This window comes from Berghia stephanieae, chromosome 9, assembly GCF_034508935.2.
Source record: "Berghia stephanieae isolate SIO BIC M18660-M18661 chromosome 9, UCSD_Bste_1.3, whole genome shotgun sequence".
NCBI classification, from domain to species: Eukaryota; Metazoa; Mollusca; class Gastropoda; order Nudibranchia; family Aeolidiidae; genus Berghia; species Berghia stephanieae.
The window spans coordinates 28,816,151-28,838,660 of record NC_088368.1 but is presented as its reverse complement, the minus strand read 5'-3'; the positions used below and the strand labels follow the sequence as shown (position 1 = coordinate 28,838,660).

At 35.2% G+C, this 22,510-nt stretch overlaps 1 protein-coding gene across 1 annotated transcript in view; it reads right to left on the bottom strand.

Moving 5' to 3' along the window:
- Positions 1–5,775: 5,775 nt before the first annotated feature.
- LOC144979995 (glycosyltransferase 25 family member-like) overlaps positions 5,776–22,510 on the bottom strand; it is a 30,702-nt gene continuing 13,967 nt past the window's right edge. The window contains exons 5-14 of the mRNA XM_078927428.1: positions 20,536–20,611; positions 19,697–19,901; positions 18,924–19,043; positions 14,603–14,682; positions 14,139–14,245; positions 12,877–12,951; positions 12,142–12,199; positions 10,616–10,743; positions 9,527–9,730; positions 5,776–7,911 (exon numbers count right to left, since the gene is read on the bottom strand). Of these exons, the coding sequence (XP_078783554.1) occupies positions 7,686–7,911; positions 9,527–9,730; positions 10,616–10,743; positions 12,142–12,199; positions 12,877–12,951; positions 14,139–14,245; positions 14,603–14,682; positions 18,924–19,043; positions 19,697–19,901; positions 20,536–20,611 (1,279 nt within the window). The 3' untranslated portion in view covers positions 5,776–7,685. The remainder of the gene's footprint in view (positions 7,912–9,526; positions 9,731–10,615; positions 10,744–12,141; positions 12,200–12,876; positions 12,952–14,138; positions 14,246–14,602; positions 14,683–18,923; positions 19,044–19,696; positions 19,902–20,535; positions 20,612–22,510) is intronic.

Sequence of the window (22,510 nt, the reverse complement as noted above, 5' to 3'; positions counted from 1 at the left end):
GACCCTTTATGTGTCAAACAGTCTTAAACCTGAGATTTTAAAAGAAGAGACTATTTGACAAGTGTGTTACTGTCGATGTGCATTATTTCATGTAAGTTCAAGTCTTACACAACCTTACACAACAAATTCATTTATACAGTTCATTTCAAAAGCAGTTTCTCTTATATGCAGAGATTATACACAAAGCAGTGTTATTTATTTTTAAAAAGAAGGTTCACTTATTTATTTATGTTGACTTGTATCACTAAGTAAGCAGGTCTGTTTATTTGTGCAATTCATGGGTAAATCAGTTTCACTTATTTATAAAGAAGTTTGAACTTTGTTGTCATTGATATGTACGTCTCGTGTTTGGATATCTGTTCCCATTGTGTACACAAGATTATAAATGTGGTTGATCAGTTTGTTTGAAACTATAGTTTTAATTTGTCACATTGTCTTGCTAGGTCAATTGATTGCATATTAATATCATTATACAAAATTGCTGTTGAATGTATGCTCTACACCTGATGGCGTAAAATGATGTATCAAGTTATTCGTTTACAATTATAATTTTTTGTATACACGTCATTTTATTAAGATTTTTTGTAAACAAGTCAATTCTATTAAAATTCAAAAATGTTCACGTTATGTCTTTTTCTCTTTTACACCACAACTTGAGATGTCGGAGTCAGAGTGGATAATATATATATATATATATATATATATATATATATATATATATATATATATATAAGAGAGAGAGAGAGAGAGAGAGAGAGAGAGAGAGAGAGAGAGAGAGAGAGAGAGAGAGAGAGAGTATGTGTTTTGTCATGAAAGTTTCCTCAACTAATGGGGTGATTGAGGACATAGGTTTGTTTAATCCCATGTAAAAAGTTTGTTGTATTTTTAAAAAAATTGTTTTCCTGCTTCCGGCCATGTTGGTGTCCTTGTCTTGCAATAAGACTTGTCAGGTGTGACATTTTTTTTTTCTTGTTGTTGCTTGAAGCTCAATAATGTTTTAAAATAAAAATAAATGAAGTTCAATTTACACTCCAATTTATTTTAATTGACAAAGACAGATTCTTTGGATGCTTTGAGTTTCTCTTTTATCAGCAAAATGGGCTTTGAACTAGAAGTTAAAAGATCTGCGGACGAATGTGAAATATGTTTTTAATACGAAAAAATCCTTTTTTATGGCATTATCAGGTTTTTATCTGTCTCCCTTATATAATTCTATCAGTTTGGTGTAAATGTCAGCGTGGACATTTTTCTGCAAGAGATGATTTTTCCCTCTAGTAAATTGAGCATCTCTTTCTCTCTCTCTCTCTCTCTGGCTTTATTTTTTCCCTTTTTGTTGGAATTCAATGCCAGAATCTGTGCAAGACTTTTGAGTTTCCTCAGATCAGGCACAGGAGTGGATGACTACTTAGATCTACCTTGTGAACTGCTTCTCTCTTTCTCAGTTATTTAAAGGCGCCTTATGACCAATGTACTGCAGGCGCTTTACTTTAAATCTATTCATTATCCCTTTGTGTTGTGTACAATGTTTCTTTTCTTAACTATTGAATTGATCTATAAGTGTTGCAAGCGCTAGTGAACTTATAAAACGAGCATTAGTTTAATTGGAAATCCCAAACACATGCATTATCATCGTCCTCAATCACCTATGGAGATTTTTGTGTACTTTTTTTGCTTTTGGTCCGTTTTCGGTGTGTGTGAACGACATTTTTAAATGTAAATTTCAATTGCTATCAATATTATCATCCATTGCTTTGGTCACCAAATCCCATCCATTTACTCCATTTGATATTGTGGTTTTCAATTATTATTATTATTATTATTATTATTATTATTATTATTGTTATTATTTTATCATTGAAATCATTACATGAAGTAATTTAATGATATTTATATATAATACCAATAAATATTGTTGTTTCGAGATGATTGACTTATGTCTCAAAGTCTAATTATCCTGTCTGTTGTGTACAGTGACTACTATAGAGGATTCTGTAGGCCTAGATTGGGTAATATATATATATATAATATTTCAAAACAAATGCCTTGAAGAATCCTGAGGATATTTTGACCAAAAGTAATTTCAAACAAAGATCTGGCTAAACGCACACAAATTGAACCAGTATCTGAAACTGTAAAGAGGTGGAAATGGACTGGACATGTCCTCAGAATGGATCCGAGTGCCATTCCAAGGATAGCCCTCCCCCCATAGGGAACGAGAAGATGGGGCCGCCCGCTGGAGACCTGGAGGAGGAGCAGCATCGAAAGAGAAATGAAAGCAAGTGGATGGTCTTGGGGACAGATGACAAAAATGGCCTCCAACCGAGAAAGGTGGCGTTCCACTGTGTCAGCCTTATGTGCTGAACAAGCACCCAGGGTAAGGTTGGGTAATGGCAAATACAATATGATTATTCCAAGACTAGGCTTTTAGATAGATTTTATGAATAAATACATCCACACTCACACAAATACAATAAATTAAAGGGAGTGGTCAACTGGGTGGAGGACTTTGTCTTTGGATGAGATTACACTCCAGCATGGTTTCCTCCGACTCATTGGATTATCCAGAATTTTTTCCTTATTATTCTTTGTTATCATTCAATTCCTTCCTCGAACTAATTTTTACATCGAACACAGTTTCCTTGAACTATTTTCACCCAGCCAATGTAAAAAAAAACAACTAATTAATTAAAATTAAATGGTTTTATATGCGCCCGGTGATTTCGACCACTGATGACTTACGGTGACATTGACAGTTACTTATGTTGTTTTTGTTTGTTTTTAAGGTTTTTACGGCGCTTGCAACACATTTTTAGGTTATATCAGCGCCAGTAAAAAGGAAGAAAATGGGATGGTAAAAAGTTCTAGAGTTATAATTAAAGCACCCAAGAAAAAGTAAGACATATGGGAACTGGGAACAAATAGGGATCAGATGTAGATTCCAAGAGTACACCACCAATGTACTTAGTTTGAGACCACCAATAAGTCTCATCCGACACAAGCACAAAATCCAACAAAGAGGAATACACTCAAATGCTTACATTTTATACATTCAAAATAAATATAATAATACATAACAGAGAGATGATTTACAAGGAAAAAAATATCATCTCCCAAAACAATAACTATGCATTTGACTGTTTCCCTCCCAGCTAGGACTCCAACCAGGGCCAGGACAAAACCAAGTAATCTCATTCCAAGACAAAGACAGAAAGCATGTTGGAAAACAGATATAAGGGGATAGAAGACAGTATATACCCCCCTGCCCACTATGGAAGCAGTTACTTATGTGTGTATCTGGCTACACTGCATGTGCATGTGTGCAGTATGATACACGAGAAGACACAGCCAATCACACACTCCATCGCCGTTTCACATAAAAGGCACCTCTCTGCTTTTTCGTACCACTTTGCCATTGGTTCCAATTCCAATGCCATGATCAGGTTGGCTACCACAGTAAATGAATGTGATGATACAGTAAACCCCCCACTCCCCAACACGAACCCCTTGTAACATATCAATAATGTAAATAACAATAAAGTTCTCTTTATTCATCCTCAAGTAGAGATTTGTCTTAGGGTCTATTCCAAGGGAAGACTGGAAAAACTCGGGTTTCAGCTGCAGCACAGCACCACAAATTGAGCTACGGAGGAGAGGTGGCTTTCTGAAGGCCACATGACGAGGTGGATATTTGAACTAGGTATCTTTAGGGTACGAAGCAAGGACCATACCGCTGACCCACACTGCCCACATCAAATGCAATGGCAATGTACGGTTTCCTCAAACGTTTGTTTGTCCCGAGGAGTTCAAGGAAACTGTGCTCAAGTGTGCAGTTTGTGTGTGTGTAAAAGAGAAGAAAAAAAGAAATGATATCAAGCCATTTATAAAAAATAAGTCATTTATTTACTTATACTACTCAATAAAAACTCGTTGACAAGTCATGCAAATATTTTTTTTTTTCATTCAACCATACTACTAAAGGTGTTTACGTATCAAAAATTATTAGAAAAAAACGTTTGGAAGTCATTTCAAAATCCATTAAAGACAATATAGTACAATGGAGAGAAGTCTGATAAATCAAATGGTTTGTCATATCAAAGCAGCTGGTTTTGTTCAAAAATGATAAATGCTGCTGCAAAAATAAGGAAGAAAAAAAAAAGTTCAGTTACAGAATGTGGTGTGTCATCTCGCTTCATTTTTTTGTTTGACATATTAGGGCAAAGAGAGTGATAAATTGCTACGAATTTGAAAAACGGTCTAAAACATAATATAGGAGATATAGAATACAGTTAGTATATATAATGGACTTGACTTTCTCTTCTTTTTTTTAAAGTGATTTCTTCCAATTTCTCTTTTCTTAACTACCTTTTCATAGACAAACATTTTTATCAGCGTCCAAAATTGTGTGTTTATGCAAACAACAGATGTAATTTCACATTCATTTTTAGCAAAATCAAATGTGCCACATAGGACCCTTGGATCAGGCACATGTCTGTATTCAGTTTTCAACTCAAGCTATCGTGATATACCTATCTTAAACCATTCCTGAGTTTGAGCAAAAAATTATGTGGAATTATAACCATCGCTTGCACGCTTAGAAGCAGACACTGACTATATAAGTATAAGGTATCAGATCATAGATCTTCAATAAAATATAAAACATTAAAAATGATAGCACCATGATGAATGAGATACAAAATATAAAAATACAATAAGGTATGTGGTTGGTTTTAACGACAAGTGGGCTATCACGAGGTAAAAGATCCTGACCGTTACATGGACACCACTTTTTATTATATTAAATATTTATCAAAAAATCTTTTTTTTTTCTTTTAATCATAAGATTTAATATGGAAAATGGACTTTGTGTGTTAAACAAAATTTGGATTAGACATTTTAAAGAATGAAAAATAAAATGAACAAATGAGTTCCGTATTTATCAGTAGAATAGATTAGAAGAGGCAGGTCTTTGTCAGAATATAGGTTCCCTGCCTTGAGGTTAATTCCACTCACCACTTCAATTATATATAAAACAAAACTATAAAGCAATCATGATGAGAATTTAAAAAATAAATAATTGGTATTCTTTACTAAAATACTGACACTGACAAAACTTTTGATGATATGTCTTTGGAATATATCATAAAGTGGCTCCGTTTTTGTCAAGCTAACATTTAAAATGTTGACATTTGTAGGAAAGGCTATAAAAATAAAGATGGTATACAAATTAAAGAGGGGATAAGTAAAAGTTAAAAAACTAGGTCAAATAATGTGTTCAGTCGATTAAAGCTACATACAGGTAACATTTGTACCTATTCAAAAGTGAAAAAAAAAATGTTTATAACAAGAGAATATTTGATTGAATGTTTTATTTTTTGGCACTCTTTTAAATGTTTAAAAAATTATGTACAAAGGCTTGGACACAAACAATAATGTAGAGATTTTACAAAACAAAAGAATTTACCTTGTCTAAATAAATATCAATATTCAATACTGATCATGAAAAATAAAACAATTAATTATGACACAATAATTCATATGATGAGCAGAATTATTCATATAATCAAACACTGCCATTGGAAATGAAACAAAGAATCAAAAGAAATTCTTGCAGTCTCTGTTTAAAAATGACAATCAAACTTATGAGGATAAATATAAGGGGAAAAATGATAATAATTTGCACTGTAAAAGAGCATCAAAGTAATCCAGCTTTGAAAATAAAAGGGAGATGATAAGTTTTTTTGGCCACATCCTCAGAAAGGAACTGCAGAATAGATCTTTTTTTTTTTTCTCACTGACAGATTAAAATGATCATCTAAAAAAAAAACAATAAGAAGCCTGATCTTCTGAGATGATTTTTATTCTTGTCTTTCTGCTTTGTCTGTTTCATGCAACCCTTTTTTCGATTTTTATCTCATACCAACATTTTCTAAACCCTTTATGGTATAACAATTATTCTGAACACAACAAAAATTTGACTAGATAAGCACTGACGAGATGAAGCTAAAACTAAAACTATGGTAGGCATTTATTGACAAAAAATATGAAGAGGCTTAAAACATTGACAAAATGGGACTTGTATATTGGATTAAAAAAATATATAGGCATTCATTTACAAAAATGTTTATATATCAGAAAAATTTGTAATACGATAGTAATAATATTTGCAATAATGTTGGTTACTAAAAGTAATTTTTAATAATAATAATAATAATAATTTCAATAATATTAATGATAACATTTATAACAATAAAAACACAAGGCGTCTATTCTCCTTTATTTAATGCACATGATATTTTTATATGACCTAATAATGTTAAATGGAGTGAAGAAGATGAAGAACTTAAATATAAACAGGATTTCCTCTTTTCATTCGAAAAATGTAAAAATAAAATAAATCATTAACTTCTGTAAACATCGGAAAACTAATGGTATAATCTTAAAATTTCATTTGAACAATATGACCACAATGAAGGTTTTAAGTGATATTTTGATTTAATTAAATTTTTTTTTCTTAAAGAGTATTTTAAATCCAAGCAGCTTACTCGGATAATAAATTAAAAACTACAGAGTTTCTTAGTTTTACTATGAAGAGCAATAATTCCCATGATTTGAGTATTGATATATTTACATCAAAACAAAAGGTATTCAGCAAGTTTTGATGCACATATGGCCACAAGATTACCAGGGAAATCCTTTCATTATTTTAAAATTTCTTCCTTATTATTATGATTATATCAAATGTGATGAAAGACAACTTCTGATACATTAAATCGCGAATGAGCCTTTCATACCATACAATCTCTAATGAGTACTCCGCTTCCAATCATGCCACAGCAAATATCTTACATCGTTTCCAGTTCAATCAAACTTATTCATCTATCCACTTCTTTTCCTCTGATAAATGCAACTAATAAATAACCCAAAACTGTCCATTACTGCCAAAAGTGATAGAATGTCATGGGCAATAAAGAAAAAAATGTAAGGAAATTGTGAGACATAGTGGACGATGTATACACTATACACTTTTAAGGATGATATTTTCATATTTTGCATAATTTCTTTGCATGACTAATGAAGATTATATGAATTTACATTGTGATTCTGATCTTTCATACTCGTCTTTCTCACCACTGGACACAAAGAACAACGTTGATGAATTTGATATAGCAGAAAATGTAAATTCATATAATCTTCATTAGTTTATCCCTATTTTTGTATGTGTCCACAGAGATAAGGCAGGACTTTACTAAAACTACAAAGAACTACCCATTTTGGAGCTGGAGTTGTCAATTGATTAACTGGTCTACCTAACATTTGATCAAAAATGTTTATTACCTATGTGCTCCAAGCAAGGGAAGCACTTTTCTGTTCAACCAAATAAACAAGGGTAGCACTTCCTGGTCCCTGAACATTCATCCCACACCACTCCCCAAGTACCCAACAATCCTTGGCCAATTGTGATTCTTGATCTTTCATACTCGTTTTTCTTACCACTGGACACAAAGAACAACGTTGATGAATTTGATATAGCAGAAAATGTAAATTCATATAATCTTCATTAGTCATGCAAAGAAATTATGCAAAATGTGAAAATATCATCCTTAAAAGTGTATACATCGTAAATTCACTATTTCAATAAATCCTAAAAAACATCACCTCACTTCACATTCTCTTATTCTTGTACATCATAATTCATCTTTATTTGTTATACCACTTAAAGCAATGTGTTCATTTTTATCAGGACTGCTTTCTCCGTTTTCATCTCCAATTAAGCCCTTATCAATAACGATAGAATCCTCTGTGTCAGAGAAATAATTGGGCTCTCCAGTGTAGTGTGTTGGGTAAACCAGAAAGGGAAAGGCTGACAAGCCAATCAAATCACGAGGACCAAATTCTCTCTTCCAAGACTCTCTGGGAAATATATGGGGGAAAAAAAACTAATTGAAATTGAAAGTAGAGCAGCAGTTAAGTCACAAGAACAAAACTATTTCTTCTACAGTCCTGTAGGAAAAAGAGGAGAGTAAAAAAAAAAAAAAGAGATATGTAAAGATGGAAAGCTAAATAACAGTTATATGCATAACTATGACAAACTATCACAACTGTTGAAAGAATTGCTTAAGATCTCAACCAGATTGAAAGACAAGAATTTATTGCATTTATCTATATCAGTTAAGAAACATGCGTTTTCAGGCACAGACTCAGGAACATGTGCTGGATTTATTGTTTCTCTGTTAGTCTATTGCCTACCAGAACTCCATCAGGCTTCATCACATCATCAAATTCCATTAGCCAATCGCAAGAACAAACACATACAATTACAGTTTCTAGACCTGTAAATGAGCTCTATAAAAATTGACTGAAACTCTTCGTAATTTGTTGTAGCGGAAAATTCAAAGAATCGAAATGAATAGTAAACAGCAAGCTCACTTGAGCAAAACAATGGTAGAAAACTAATTTGCGCGGGAATTAATTAGGCTACTTACCATTGTTCCTTATAATTATGTACCCAATCAGTGAAGAAACTAGAAACAGTCCACCAGTTTGTTTAGAATGTGAGGCAATCGAGATATACTGTAGCAATCCCTAACTTTCGATTTGAAAGTGTCTACATAAAGCCCTTCCGGCTTTCGCATTTTACTTTTTTCATACTTTTACTTCCCTCCAGGTAAATGTGGTCAATTTTGGCTTAGATGAAACAGTGAAATTTATCGCTCAGCGGCTTGGCTCAGTTAAATTTGGCTACCATTGGGATCACAAAAGGTTTGGAAAGAAAAAATAATTTCACGAAGGCTGTGTGAAAATACACTGGGATGTGTTCAGACGGCAATTCTAAAAAGTGTCGCTTAGCCTTGGCAATAATCTATCGTTAATATAAAAAGCCCATGAGCTATGCGTAGCACTGTGGAACATTCCTAATTAATTTACGGTCATTCGACTACAATTCATGAATTCTTTCTTTCTTCATTTCTTTCTTTCCTTTTCTAAAATATTTGAAGTTGACGAATTGCCTGATTTCAGTTAATTGACTGAGAATTTACAGGTCTATGTTTCTCCCCTGAACAATATGCGAATGGAACAAACTACCATATGACACGAGAGGCATCAAATACCCCGCATCACTTCAAAGCATTTGCCACTTATACAAGAACAATGGTAGAATTGAATGACTGGAGTGACAGGATTAGTGTGGTGTGAAAGATTTAAGTGATTTGTATAAGATTTGTGGTAATGCGCACAGTGTGCTTTGAGACTTAAAAACTATCCAGGAAATATTTGTTGATAATTCTAAGAGGACTTCTTGCCCAATGCTAATAACTTAAAAAACTTAAAATCAATAGTAGTCACAATCACTAGCCTTTTTTTTATTTTCAAGGAAAGGAGTAGGGATTGAGAGAAAGGGACAATTTTATGAATGAATACACTGAATTCTTATTTGATCTTTATGTATTTTAGCTTGCTCATTTAAAGCACCCATATTTATCCATTAACTATTTCTTTTCTGTTAAATTCATTCAATTTCACTTACTCAGGATGCCTATCAAACATGATAGGCAGGTATTCATCAACAGGCACCATCTTGGACAGGGGCTTCTGGTCTAGCAGTTTTCGTGCTCCGTGATTAGACAAAATGTAACTTATAGTCCAATATGAATAGTGAGGGTAAGCCAACCAATCAGATCCTTCCACCATATTTTCAAGATCTAAGCGCAATCTCTTACGACCCAAGTAGCTGTGGATTGATGAACATCTCATGTAAAGAAAGCTAAAGAAAAATGTCAAAAAATTGACACATTTTAACATTATTATAAGATTTTAAAAACAGAAATAAAGGACTATTCTAGCAGTTGTGCATTGAAATTTCAAAGAGACCAATTATAAAAATGTTCCAGGTAAATTTCACTTGAAAATAACACTGAGAAGTAAAAAATATTTCAAAGTATACGCAAGGTTATAATTCTCTTTTTTTTTTTTGTCTTCACCAGATATAAATATATAGCTTTTAGAGAAATCGGAAGTCCATAAAACACAAGAGCTCTACCTGTGGTGTATGTAGGACCGATATATTAAAAAGTAAAGAAATTAAAATCCATTTTAAAAAGCCGGAATCTTGCACTGATGGTGTTGCTGTTATAGATGATGCCTTTTCTTAAATAAAAGAAATTTTTTTTTTTTTGGGTAACCATCCCCCCCCCCCCCCCCCCCCCCAGCAACAAGAGAAATGAGTTTTAAAAATGTAGTCGTCCGGAGCCATAAGGCTCATGGAGCCAGTTTCTATGGCATAAAACAGACAACAGCAATAATGCTACCTTTTGAATAAGATGCTAGTCTATCGCTAAATACTTTCCACCAGATCTAACAGACCCGGCTACCCATTCACTGCTGGGTGGAAAGGGAGGTCAGACAATAATCTCGACTGCAACCGGGATCAACCTTGGTCCAACTGAGCTAACGGGACTCCCTCTAGAGAAATCAGGAATGAGATCAAATATCAGCAACTTCTTGTTAAATTTGGGGAGAGTTTGCAGGCCTGCATTGCAAGCTGCCTTTGACGCCACCTATCATCAAAAATATTGATATACACAATAAAATAGGAATCCAAATCGAATGAACTTACACCAAATCCCACGTATCAAATTTGCTCTCCAATGAATACATCAAACGATCCAGCTTCTTACGGAAATAATTTTCAAATCTGACATCATCTTCAAAAACAATTATTTTCTCATAGTTCTTGGCAACAACCTGGAAAAGAGAAAGAGAAAGAAAGAGAAATAAAATCAAAATAAAAGACCAATGATACATATTCTATTTTCAATACTAAATTATTTTTAAAAGAAAATGTACGTCAAAGCTTTAGGGTTTTGTTTGACAGATTTTGACATACTTTTTAAAAAATGTCCATAAATTATACAGGGTGATTCAAAAAGAATATGGCAAAACTATCACGCAATACTTTAAAAAAGAAAAACAATAGAAAACACGAGCTTGCTCACATGTGTAATACATACCTTTAAGTTTTTAATTCATGTTTTATAAATACTTAATGTGGCCACCACCAGCAGCGCTGACAACATTTAGCCGATAAGAGAATTCATCTCAAATGCGCAGAAGCAGCATGTCAATACTTGCTGGAAGCGATGGAATGTAAACTTGGTCTTTAACACAAGAAAAAGTCGCACACAGAAAGGTCCTGGGATCTGGCAGCCAAGCACAGAGAGCAAGGTCTTTAGCACTTCTCCTCCCAATCTAACGCCGAGGCACGTTTCATTCAAATAAGCTCTGACCTCAAAATGCTACAATTCAGCTACACCATAAGTTATACTAACAATAGCGGTGAAATTGACACCTAATCAAACTTAGACAACTACTCTATCAAATAACCACTAATTCAGTCCACTACAATGCTATAGACTTTAAACAACTGCGTAATTATTTTGGCATATTCTTTTAGAATTACCCTGTATATTAATTTAATGTTCATGGCCAAATGTCTCTGGTAATTTCAATCCAATTGAGCATATTTGAAGAAAGGATTTGCCACAAGAAAACAGAAGAAATTTGAAGAAATTATTTGCTCATTGATTTTCTCCTGGTTCCTTAGTAGGTAAAGTTAAATCTTTTTTTTTTCATTTTTATATCTTTACATCTTTTGCAAAGTTAAAATGTCAATTATTCTCTGCAAACTATGAGTATATTTATTCCATCAAAATATGTTCATATAACTGAACAGTGTACTACATCAATAAAACTTGTTTGCTCCTATTGGCTGTAACGATGAATTGACAAAAGGAAAATAGCTGATACAGCCAGTTAGAAGAATGCAAGTGTATACTTATGTGGAGTCAATGGATTTATCATATGCCAGATCTCGAAAAAGTAATACTAGCACAAACCCATTTGAACCTATCCACACAGCTGTAGGCCTGGTAAAGTCCTAAAGGTACAAACATCCGCTTAGGTGCCTTGGAAAATAGATTTTATTACCATCATCCTTAAAAATCATAAATCCCCCTTTAGTAAAAACAGCTTTATCATATTTGTCCCAAGATGCGTGACAAATGTGATACATTTGTAAAATATATACAGAGGAACATTAAAAGTAGAAAAAACGAACAAGCAATATCTATTCTTTATTTTTACCTCTTCCCAAATGTGATAATGACTCAAGAAGCAGCCAATCTCACCCATTTTCATTGGTCTGTGGAATATACAAAAATACTCTTAAATTTTTTTGAGACTAATTTTGTTGATGTAAATATAGAGTAAGTGTCTATAATTCAAGGATTCCAAAACATACTACATATTATTTGAATATCTGAGCTTAAAAAGCCACAGAAAAACAAAAATGAAAAAGACAAACCCAAAAGACCTGAGCATTTATAAAACGAAATATCCACTTACAGTGCTCAAAGCACTTTATGAGGACTCTCTAGCCAACAGCTACACAGAATGCCTGTAAGGCAATATTACATTCCCCACCCCCCACGGAGCAAAAGCTGTTAACGGCCAGGTACTCACTCATTTTACACCTGAGTATAATGAGAGAATGTGAGTAAAGAGCCTTTTCCATGGATTCAACTATGCACTGCTCAGACTTGAACCCTGGACCTTCAAGTACAACGTAGAGAGTCATACCCCATAAAAGAGAATAACATTTGTTTTTCTTTTCAATAGATTCAACTTTCACAAATAATAATATTCAACAATTTAAGACATAATATTTCCACTCTATATCTATATCTAATGTAGCATGACCCAAAACATTTCCTGAAACAGAAGGAATTTGGAACAAATAATCTGATTTGAACAAAATAAATAGCAAACAAAGCAAACAAAAATAGTAAAAGGAAACATTAAAAAAAAGTATTCCTGTACCTTCCATGGTAGGGGTCTGAAAAACCAGGTAACATCTTGATACCCATTTCTTGAAGGTAAGTGTCATTCAGCTCTCTGGAAAAGGAAGAGAAAAACAACAAAAATGTTGACATCATACAGACCAGAATGATAACAGAACAGACAAGCTCGCAGTACGTATATTTTTTCAACTGAACCCAGGTGGGAATTAAAAACCATGATCTTATAATAACAAATTAAGACGGCATTCAATATGAGGTCATGTACCTTTTGAAGTAAAAACATTGCATTGCATGCATAAGTTGTACTCTATATAACAGATTTATATCAAAATTAATAAACTATCAATTTTATGTTAGTGGCAATCCTTCAAAAAGAGGAAATCAGATCTCTAGCTTGAAAAAAATTAATTAAAATCAGGTAACAATTGGCAAATGCAGTGTTTATGTCTTTTGGTAGACCTTTGGAGGCATAGAATGTAAGTCCATAGGCATGACTACATAACTTTAGGTCTTTATTTTTTTTTGTCTTTAAGGGTTTTACAGCCCTTTTGACAAATTTAGTTCATTTCAGCGCCAATAAAAAGGAAGAAAATGGGGTAGTTAAAAAAGCATAGATTTACAATTGAAAGCACACGAGAAAAAGTAAGACAAAGCGGTTTGGTTCAAATAAGGATTAGATGAAGATTCTGAGAGCACAATACCAGTGAACTCAGTTTGAGATCACCTAAAATTCTCATCCAGGCATAGGCACAAGATCCACTAAGAGGAATACACTCAAATGTTTTTACAAATCATTAAATTACATTCTAAACACAACAGTGCATAACAGAAAGATGAGTATATATATATATATGTATACATTGTCGTCATAGATACTCAACTCTGTGTTTATATATTTTTATGCATGCCACATCTGTAAACGAATTTCCATTTTTTTGGATGAATAAAGTATATATTATTATTATTATTATTACAAGAAAAAAATATCATCTCTCAAAATTATAACTATACATGTGACTGTTTTCCTCCCAGCCAAATACTTTGGCCAGGACAATCCCATGAAGTCTCATTCCAAGACAAAGACAGAGAGAAAACTCAGAAAAGAGATATAGGGGAGAGGAGACATAGCAAGTAACCTCCTGTCCATTATGGGAGGATAAACCTCCCCACCCAAAACTTTAGCCCTGACAGTGTGTCCTTGGAGAAGGCACTTAAACACATTACCCCACTCAACTCAGGTATGAATGAGTATCCAGCTGTAAGTAAAGATATTTTACTTACTTTCCATCGACTGCATCAACAATTTTGGCATCAATACCAAGATAATCGAAGGCTTTTAGCATTCGGACACGCCTGGCTGGTCTTCGCTTCAAATTGATCATGTAGATCTGAAAATAAAGAATAGTGCTTCAAACATGAGAAAATGATTCTGAAGTGTTGCAAAACAGAGAACAAATTTCTCTCTAACAAAGAGAGAGGTATGATAGTAAATCAAGACTGACTAGGTAATTATTCAGTCAGGCATGAACAACAAAGAGTAAAATCACTCATATACAGTTAAAGAATTGGGAGTTTGACTTATAGTAAAGATGCTGATATCTATTGTAAAAGTATTTTTTTTAGGCTCTGCCCTTTACTGTCAATAATGCTAAAGCAAGATGTGTAAGAAGGGACTATAAGTATTTGAAATAATTCTGGCTGCATTGCAAAAGGCTTTTAAATAAAAAATGCCTGACATCTCTAACCTCATCAAATCCAAGCTTGGTTTTTGGCATCTCAGGAATGTAAACATAGGGAGAGCTGTACAATGGAGGTACTTCTTCCACTTGACACAGGCACACACGCACACAAGAAACAAAACAAAAATAAAGGGGGGGGGGGGATGGTTATATTCCAGTATGATTTTTATCAGGCTTTAAAGAAACATAGCATGAAATATAAATGGTTTAAAGCACAAAATTATCTAGAGCATATCTCAATCTTCGTAATTAACCAACATTTGTTTGTCTCATCTACACGAATTACACGAATTACACAAAAAACAAAAATTCATGATCTGCCAGGACAAGAATTACTATCATCATCCATCGTGGCTTGTACTCTTGAGCATGTTGCTGGTCAACTGTCTCCGTGAATCATGCTTCTCTGCATTAAGAATTACCATACCTACTTTAAACATTGGCAGAAAGCCTTCTGTATCAATTGCTACAGCATCCAACTTGCAAGCAATAAGACCTGGTTTGAGCTTGTTTTACTCCAGATTTTCTTCTGCCTCTTTGTCCTCACAACATGGACTGGGTGGCAGGGCTTTTTCCCAGATATGGACTAATGGTGTCACACTACTATGTTAAGCCCCCCATAGACGCTGACATCCGCTGATCGCGGTACGGATGCCCTCGTCGCTGTGACCCGATCCCTGCGTTTATCGCAGATGATTTTTGCCCACAGACTGGAGATATTTTTTTGAGGCGATCGGCGATCGGGGGCGTGGCAGTATAAAAAAGTGGACAATTTTTTTCAGATTTTCGCTGTTTTCACGTCGGATTCGTGATCAGCGTCAAATTTACAATAGGTTTGATACTAAGAACTGTGTGTTTACTCCAAAAATTGGTGAAATTAGAAATAAATTTTAATTAATAGTGAGGCTATGTGGCCGACAGAACCGATCCCAGTTACTGTCTGTTATTCTATCTTTCGTCTTGCGCACAATAGTGATTACTTCTCACTAAATTATATCAATTAGACTGTTGAAGGAACGAAATTGACATCATTCCACTCTTTGTTATTGTATTAAGGCAGTCATTTTGGTAATTAGTTCTCACTAAATTATATCAATCAGACTTTTAACGTTCAAGGTTACTCGTAGTTTTGTGTGACGGTACGTTATTTCCGACTGGTGGATGTTGTGAGCATTTTACCTAAACTCATAGCATCAATAACCGTCCAAGATATTCGCATCATATGTAGCAATAGCTATAATAATCTAACATGTCGAGAGAGAGAGAGAGAGAGAGAGAGAGAGAGAGAGAGAGAGAGAGAGAGAGAGAGAGAGAGAGAGAGAGAGAGGGAGAGAGAGAGAAAGAGAAAGAGAGAAAAATTTACTTGCGCTATATATACCGCTATATTCAATAAAGGTGCTCAAATCACTTTATAAGGGTCTTTGGCCAACATAAAAACATGTTAGACGAGACATGACTGTTAAGTGATATTGCAATTGTTTCCCGACAGAGACGACGCTGTAAACAGTGAACAAGGTGAGAGAATGCGAGTAAAGAGCCTTTTCCAAGGACTCAATTATGCGCCACTCAGAGCGGGACTCGAATCCAGTACCGTCCGATCCAAAGGCGAGTGTCATTTCACAAGATCACATGCATAGCCGCACAAAAAAGTGATGAGAGAATAGATTCATATGTATTGAAGGAGGAGAGAGCGGATGGAGTGAGTAAAGTTCTTGGATATTTATAGAAGGAACCAAATTGACGTCACTCATCTCATTGTTATTGTTTTTAGACACCCATTTTTATGATTAGTTCTCATTAAAATATATCAGATTATAACGTTCAAGGTTCCATGTAGATCTTTGGGCTGGAGTGATATTTCTGGCTGGCGGACTTTGTGAGTATTTTAATTTAACACAGAGCATCAATAGAAGGAATGAATTTGACGTTAGTCAACCCGTTGTTATTGCTTTTAGACAGCATTTTATAATTAACTTATCACTAAGTTATATCAATCAGACAATGAACGTTCGCGTTTGCAGTTTTGTGTGTTAATATGTTATACCCCGATGGAGATGTCGTGAGTATTTTTCCAATACGCATAACATCCATACATTTGCAATCCGATTTAAGTTTAAAAGCAACGTAGACCACGGAAATTTTTCCATTTTGTGGACAATAAAGATTTGTTATTTATCGTCATTATTATTATTATTATTATTATTATTATTATTATTATTATTATTATTATTATTATTATTATTATTTATAAAACAAATCGACAGTGTTCCCGTGGCAGGTTAAACGGGTACTCCTCGGGACTACTCGCATTCGCACCCCCCCCCCCCCCCAACCACCACCGCCACCACACACACGCACACAGCTCTTTTTTTTTTTTTTGGGGGGGGGGGGGGGGGGGGGCGTTGTTTGTAGATTATAATTCAGGGTTACAATGCCCACCCCTGTCATCACGTAGTCAAGGCTTTTTGGCATCTGCCAATCCCAAATGTCTGTGTCAAGGTCGACCGTCATGTCCAGTCAACGGGTGAGGAGGAAACAAAAAAAAAAGAACTGGCATATTATTATATCATTACATTGAAAATTATGAAAACTATTTTTTATTTTGTATGAAATCCTTTATAAATTTTACGATGATCAAGAACGAAACTTTTGCCATCTACCTCTTCCTGGCGCAACATGTATAAAAATATTATTTAAAAAAAAATAATAACACAGCATTTATTTGGCGCAATATCCACGTGCTCAAAGCGCTTTACAAGGGGTCCCAAGGCAACAGCAATATTAAACTTGAAAGACGAGACATGACGCCTGTCAGGCGATGTGACATTTTTTCCTAACAAATTCAACGAACGGCCATGTACTCATTTTACACCTGAGTACGGTGAGAAAATGTGAGTAAAGAGCATTTTCCAAGGACTCAACTCTGCGCCACGCAGAGCGGGGCTCGAAACCTGAACCTTCCGATCTGGAAGCGAGAGTCATACCACAAAACAGGGAGGGGCACTGTTCTGTCGGCCACATAACCTCAATATTAATTAAATTTTATATCTAATTTCATCAATTTTTGGAGTAAAAACATAGTTCTTGGTATCAAACCTATTGTAAATTCGACGCTGATCACGAACCTGACGTCAAAACAGCGAAAATCCGAAAAAAATTGTCCAATTTTTTATACTGCCACGCCCCGATCGCCGATCGCCTCGAAAAATATTAAGCAAAGCGGGCTTTGCGAGCGATCGACCCCATACCTAGGTTTATCGGCCAGGTATTTGGCCACACACATTGCGTTTTCACCCCGGTTTGCCTGATCGGGGTCTGAACCAGGATCATATCCGGGCGTGTATGGAGCCTTTTATGATGATCTATTCAGGCTGCAAACTCATCACCGCTCTAGATATGGTTGAAACTACTTTACATCACTGCTTAGAGGATATGAGCAATAGTAAGTCTTTTCAAGCTATTCGACAATAGTCCATAGACCATTAGGCCTGATAGAGCAGCATAAAATAACCAGTAGCAATTGCTTACTATCATCTGGATAGGACGCTGATCTATCACAAAGCACTTTAACCCAGATCTTGCAGTTCAATGTTAAATTCACTGCTGAGAGAACAACGTTGGTCACTGGACAACACCCCAAGGGTTCATAAATCTCAAACAAATAAAACTCAAGCGCAAACAGATCTGTTTGTAAAGCATTTGTGACATTTTAAGATCATTTCAATGCCAGTAAAAAGGAAGATAATGAGGGAGACAAGTAATTATAGATCTGTACTAATACTAAAGAAAATTTAAGGCACAGGGGACAAGTGAAACATCTCATTCAGACACAAGCACAGATCCCCACTAAGAGGAATATACTCAAATATTTACAAATATATAAATGAAACAAAAAAATAATACATTACATAAAAAAGAGATAATTTATAAGAACAAATACTATATATTTGACTGTTTCCCTCTCAGCAAAGGACTGGCAAAGGAAAAGACAAACCAAGTAAGACAAAGACAAAAATTAATTGGAAAACAGATATAGGGGTATAGAAGTCACAATAAGCGACCTCCCTGCCCACTATGGGAGGTCGGGAATTCCACCCAGGAATTCGTCTGTAATGTTTCTTCATCGTGTATGTTGACAATGAGGTAACTCGAAACATCTACATTATCTGTCTATGTTAAATAAATTTTAGCTCTCATTAATTCCAATTGACAATTGTTATCAATTGCTAACTTGTACGCTGGCTTCAAAATGGAAGTAACACATTTATATTTACAAATTACACTTTGAAAAGCGCCTCAAGTCAAAAATCATAAATAAGAGCCATACCCATTGCTTCCAGCTTGACAAAAGTGAAGTGGTCAACATCGTCATCTAGTGTGTACCTCTGATCTAAGGGAAACATGACTTTTCCAAAATACACACTGTTCAACACATGCATTGTCTGTCCTGCAAAATAATTGATAATGAAACAAGATATTACAATCCAATCATACACTTGCCACGAACAGAATTGAAGTGTGTTTCTCATTTTTTTAAAAATAATTCATAGCTTTTATTAATTTTAAAGTGGGTTTTACCCAAGGATGAATTGTGACAAATTTCAATGAATGAGATGCATAGAGTAGATTGAAATTAAGGGAACAATTAAATGTTTTTTTTAATTTCTGCCAAGCATGAAAAGACGCAAAGAAAAAACAAACCCAAAACACTCACTTCCATAGAGAGCAATATTTTACCAAATTTGTGCAGCTTTGACACTCGCTTTCGGATCGAAGGTCCTGGGTTCGAGCCTCACTCGGCGCATAGTTGAGTCCTTGGAGAAGGCTCGTTACTCACATTCTCTCACCAAACTCAGGTGTAAAATGAGTACCTGGCCGTTAACAGCATTGTCTTCGTCCAAAAAATTGTAATATGGCCTAACAGGAGCCACATCCCATCCTTCATGTTAAATGTTGCTGTTGGCCAGGGATCCCTTGTAAAGCGCTTTGAGCATGACTAGTGGATAATGCACTATATAAAAGCTCAACTTAAAAAAATTTTTTTTTTTAATAATATAATATAATAAATAGTTAGAAACAGGATAAATATGTCCTTTTTACCTAAGGCTTTCACATTGTGAGCAAATATGATAATGTCATCTCGAGGTCCTTTGTAGCCAGAGGGTGGTTTATTATAGGAGACCTTCTGAGAGGCTGGATGGCGCATGTCTATCAAGAGGCATGTGTGAACCATCGGAACACTGAATACACCCAATTCTTCTCTATCCACTATGTTGATATAGTTTTCACTGCGTTGGTAGAATCCCTGGAAGGAAAATTAATGATGGAAACAAAATTATTCTATTTATGAGTTTAAAATCAAAGGGTTTTTTGGGGATAAAGCCTGTCATTTTCAAAAGATATGTTAATCTATTAAAAATATTCTCATTATGAAAAAGCCTCCTGAAATCAGGGCCATAAAAAATTGATGCCTTTCAAGAGAACAGTCATAAGATTTTTCACAGTCTTCAACTGCCAACTTGTCATTTTCATAGGCAACTAATTTACAAACACATCCTGATCTTACTTCACTAAAATTCAAGACGTACAGGGTACAATTATTTGGTGAGCTATAAGCTACACAACTCTATCCCAGCAGTCAACCAATCCGTATAAAATTGATTTGAAATGACCCTTCACTTAAATGAACAAAAAGATAACTTAAGGGCAATTTGTTAAAAATAATAGTGTAAAAAACACACAAAAAACAAACAAACAAAAAAACAACTATAGTAAAGTCAAAATTTAAATTTAAATTTGATCTCACCATATTTTTTTTTTAAAAGAGAAGAATTGTTTTTCAAAAGAAGAAGAAGAAAAGAAGCCATGCTAACTTAAACAAAAAGTTAGATGATGAACTCAAGATACCATAATATAAGGATAGTAAATACATCAAATACCTGCTCTGACATGGCTCCCCAGAAATTGGAGTAAAGACCGTCAACTGAGTTATTCAGCATTGGGGCTACAATAAACCTGTAAGGATCGGGAGAACAAATTGTAATTTCAAATCAAAGTCTTAAAAGTGGGGGGGGGGGGGGGGGTTATGATAAAACATTATTTTAATGATACTTAAATTCTCTAAGGAGTGCACTGCATGTGTGACAATAATGATAGAACTAATACGAGGGCTCTTTCAGAAATAACCGAAAAATGCCCATTGCTCAGCAACCAGTGGAGATTTTTTAATTCTGTAAACGACATGATATTCCTTCTTTCCTTACGGATATTCCCAGAAATTATGAAGTGCATCATTTTGCACAATGAATTTCTAGACGATTTTAAAGATGGCGGCCCACCTTGAAACTTGGTCAAAGGAGGAAATCAGAGCTGTCATTCGTTTTTTGAACGCCAAAAGTCTGAATCCTACCGAAATTCATAAAGAACTTCAGAGTGTATATGGTGAGCATGTTATAAGCCGTACACAAGTCTATCACTGGTGTAATTTGTTTGAAGCCGGCCATTCCGACTTGACAGACAGGGAAGGGAGAGGGCGTTCGATAACTGCGACGTCAGAAGACAATGTGAAGCGAGTTGATGAGCTTATTCGTCAAGATAGGAGGTTGAAACTTCATGAAATCGCAAGCAGTCTTGAAATTTCGGAAACTTCTGCCCTTAGAATTGTATTTGATGAACTTGGCTACAGAAAAGTCAGCGCAAGATGGGTTCCTAAGCAATTGACAGACAATCATAAAGAACAAAGATTGGACATCTGCAGGGAACTTTTGAGAAGAAGCAAGAGCTCACGCAGGGTTCACGGGCATACTGCCAACGCCGGCGGAGACTTTCTAGGGTACGATGTGACTTTTCTTGACAGCATAGTCACCGGTGATGAGACTTGGTTGCACCATTGCACCCCAGAAACAAAGCAAGATTCGATGACATGGAAACATCCATCCTCACCTGTCACGAAGAAATTCAAAGTCATGCGGTCAGCAAAGAAAATAATGGGAACTGTTTTCTGGGACAGTCGTGGTGTTATTCTGTTCGAAACCTTACAACCTGGAGAAACAATCAATGCTGCAAGGTACTGCCAAACTCTTGACAAGCTTAGGGAGGCCATTCGCAGAAAGCGCCAAGGGCAGTTGACCAACGGGGTCATTTTGCAACACGACAACGCTACACCCCACACAGCACGAGTGACGCAAGGTTGGCTAGAGAAATATGGATGGGAGATTCTGCCACACCCACCACACAGTCCAGACCTCGCACCATCTGATTATCACCTCTTTGGGCCACTGAAACGTGAGCTGGCAGGAAAGCGCTTTGATGTCGACGAAGAGCTTGTTGACCATGTGCGGAAATGGCTACAAAACCTTGACGGAAATTTCTTCCGAGAGGGTATCTATTCCATGGTGAGGCGTTGGCAGAAGTGTGTCGACAGACTTGGCTGTTACGTAGAGAAATGAAGGACGAGTCAAGGTATGAACACGTGCAAGAATTTTGTTGATAGCATAAAAAACGCGGATTTTACAGGCATTTTTCGGTTAATTATGAAAGAGCCCTCGTACTACATACCACAACAAAACACCTTACCTCCTCCGTCCATGAGGCTGGCAATCACACTTCAGAGTTTCGATTACCTTTGAAGGCACACTTTTTTTAAAAACTTATGTGTCATATGTGTGTGTGTAGATAACATCTACAGTCCACTCTGGATAATTGCAACTTTCGGTTAATCGCAACACTTCCCAAGAAACTAAATTAATTCTTTATAAAAGTAAATGGTTAATTGCAACAAACTTCTGTTAATCGCAACAAATTTTAGACCTCTAAAGATGGTTATTCAAGAAATCAATCAAACAAAATGTCATGTTTAATTTCATTATGGGTGAAATCATGACAGGTTGAAGAATCAAGAGTGGGCGGGGTTAA